Source organism: Aedes albopictus, chromosome 2 (assembly GCF_035046485.1).
Source record: "Aedes albopictus strain Foshan chromosome 2, AalbF5, whole genome shotgun sequence".
NCBI classification, from domain to species: Eukaryota; Metazoa; Arthropoda; class Insecta; order Diptera; family Culicidae; genus Aedes; species Aedes albopictus.
In genome coordinates this window covers 108,022,915-108,025,590 of record NC_085137.1, presented here as the reverse complement: position 1 = coordinate 108,025,590, position 2,676 = coordinate 108,022,915, and the positions used below count along the sequence as shown (strand labels likewise).

The 2,676-nt window shown below is 49.3% G+C and overlaps 1 protein-coding gene across 1 annotated transcript in view; it reads right to left on the bottom strand.

The window, feature by feature from the left end:
• The window catches only part of LOC134286154 (uncharacterized), a 7,882-nt gene extending 5,976 nt beyond the window's left edge, over nt 1-1,906 (bottom strand). Inside the window, exon 1 of the mRNA XM_062847727.1 lies at nt 5-1,906. Within this exon, the coding sequence (XP_062703711.1) occupies nt 5-1,906 (1,902 nt within the window). The remainder of the gene's footprint in view (nt 1-4) is intronic.
• Nucleotides 1,907-2,676: the final 770 nt, after the last annotated feature.

Below are 2,676 nucleotides of genomic sequence, written 5' to 3'. Positions count from 1 at the left end.
GAACAATTGCCGAGTCATCCTCAATCGCCCAGAAACGCTCCATGTTGCGTTGTAGCTCGGCAGTAGTGGCGACGTTGCAAACTATGGAAGGCCTTGACTGCCCTTGAGATGCTTTTCCGCTGATTATCCAACCGAAGACGGAATTCACTAGACAAGGAAGCGACTCGCCTAATGAAATGCGCCCCGCAACGCTAAACAAGTCAAAGAACACTTCCGCTCCCAGCACAACAACGATGGTCCCAGATTGGTAGAAAGACGGATCGGCTAACTGAATTCCTGTTGGAAGTGACCAGCTCGACGCATCGACAGAGATCGATGGCAAATCGACGGTAACCTTGGGAAGGACGAATGTTTCAATTGTAGCGCTGTAATCGGAAATCCTTGATTTTATCGTGGACTGGAACTTGCAGCGGACCTCGGTGGCCGCTTCGCCGATTCCTGCTATCGGCAAATTAACTCTGCTTCGAGAAATCTGCATTCGCTGTGCTAGTCGCTCCGTTGCGAAGCAACATTCGCTGCCTGAATCCAGCAAGGCGCGTACTGGATGCTCGTTCCCGCTGTTGTCCACCATGACGATGATCGCTGTAGCCAACAGGACCGTCGTTCGTGATTTGTCTCGAGAAGTGCAGCTGGTGATGCCCGTATGCGCTGCGGGGGTGGATGAGAGTGGTTCGTCATTGCTGGATGGCTGGTTTGAATGTGCGACGGCTGCTGATTGACTGCTGCCCTCCGGTCTTGTAGCGTAGCACAATAGTGTGTGATGTCGTCCTCTGCACTTACGACAACTGCTTTCGGATGGACACTCCTTGGCCATGTGCCCTCGCCGCAGGCAATTTCGACAAAGCCTGTTGCGTCGAACCTGTTGCTCCTTCTCGTCGGCTGTCATTTTGAAGAATTCTCCGCACGCATAGAGGGGATGCTTGCCGGGGCAAGCTGGACACTGCCAGGATCCAAACTGAGAAGCACCGTGGTTGGCAGCTCGAGGTGCGTTGAACTTCTTCACTGATACCGATGTCTCCACTGACCTTCCGCCAACCGTTTCCAACACGTTGACTCGTCGTTGAAGAAATTCAATCAATTGCTGGAACTTGTTCACATCGTTCGCCTCCGCGTATTCTTCCCAATCGCGCCTCGTGACGGAATCTAACCGTGTACTGAGAAGGTGAATCAGCAGTACATCCCAATGCTCAGTGCGTTCGCCCAATTGCTTTAACACCTTGACATTGGCCTGGAATTTTTCGATAAGACTGTGCAATTCCACGGCCGTCTCCCGCTTCAGGCAAGGAAACTCGAATAGTGACTGAACGTAAGTTCGTTTCAAGCGCCGGTCATTTTGATAGTGATTGACCAGCAAATTCCAAGCTACCGGGTACTGTTCGTTGCTTATTGGAATGGTTTGAATTAATTTTAACGCTTCACCAGCCAATGAGGAGCGTAAGTAGTAAAACTTTTGTATAGTCGACAAGGAGGTCGAAGTATGCACGAGCGATACGAATAAATCGTGGAAATTGAGCCAGGTCTCAAAGTTTCCATCGAAAACGGGCAGTTTAATATTTGGTAACTTGAGGTGCGAAACTTGATTCGTATCAGCACGGGCAGGTGCCGGCTCGGTCTGATGTAGTTGGAGTAACGTACCTTTCGCTATGTAGTACAATTTCTCTACCTCTGTCCGCTCCTTCAAGTACGTCTTCAAAGCTTCGTCGGATTCTTCCAGCATATCCAGCTCACCCTGTACGGAGTTGTATTCCGTCCACAGGTCCATCAAATTCTCCAGGCGTACGGGCACCTCGCGCTTGTCTCTGTCGTCTTGATAATTGTTGACGAAGTTTCTAACTCCGGCTAACGATGAGAGGATGCTGCGTTTGCGATTCTTCAAACCGCGTAATTTCCTCTCAGCAGCAGACATGTCGACGATCAGTGGCGGAATCTAAAACCAAAGAACCGCGTAGACCACGCAAATCGGGTATAGTTGATTGAAACCCTAATTACCTGATATCAGGCAAATTATTGCCTTGTATTGTATTTGAATCTGCTCCTCGCACGGGTTGAAAATAGCAACTCTTGTTGACGGACAACTTCTCATGTGATGGCAGTACGTTTCATTAATTTGATTCACATTACGGCGATGGCACAGTGGTCCAGTCTCGGGGTCATCGACGGATCCTCAGAGGGTGCTTGACTTGATGTACAGCAAATTAACCCTTGGGCGCTTCACCAGTGGGTCCGCAAAGGCTCGAAATCGTCACGGCCACCCACACACGGCAGTTGAACAGCACTTAGAAGACATGCAAAATGGGATCACGGTAGAACTTTTCTCACAAGATAAAGCAATAGGAATTGCACTCACCTACGTGAGGCATGAAAATGCCTTATATTATTATTCCAATGAATAGCAGCGATGATGAGATGGCGCGTTCGCCATGCAATTCCTCATAACGGGCAATAGGCGCGAAGGCAGCAGAACAGTTGACTCCAATGATATACTGGCTTGAGCGGATTCCTTTCGACGCTCATCCGGCTCGAAGGACCATGTTTGGAACTTTACTCAATTTCGTTGTGGTCGTTCCAGTTCCAAATAGTTCTTTTTCGGTTCTGGGGTTTTATTTTGCTTCCCAAACGCGATCTACACTTGCACTACTAGTCTCGGGAGCAAATCACTAGACACTCAACCGGTAG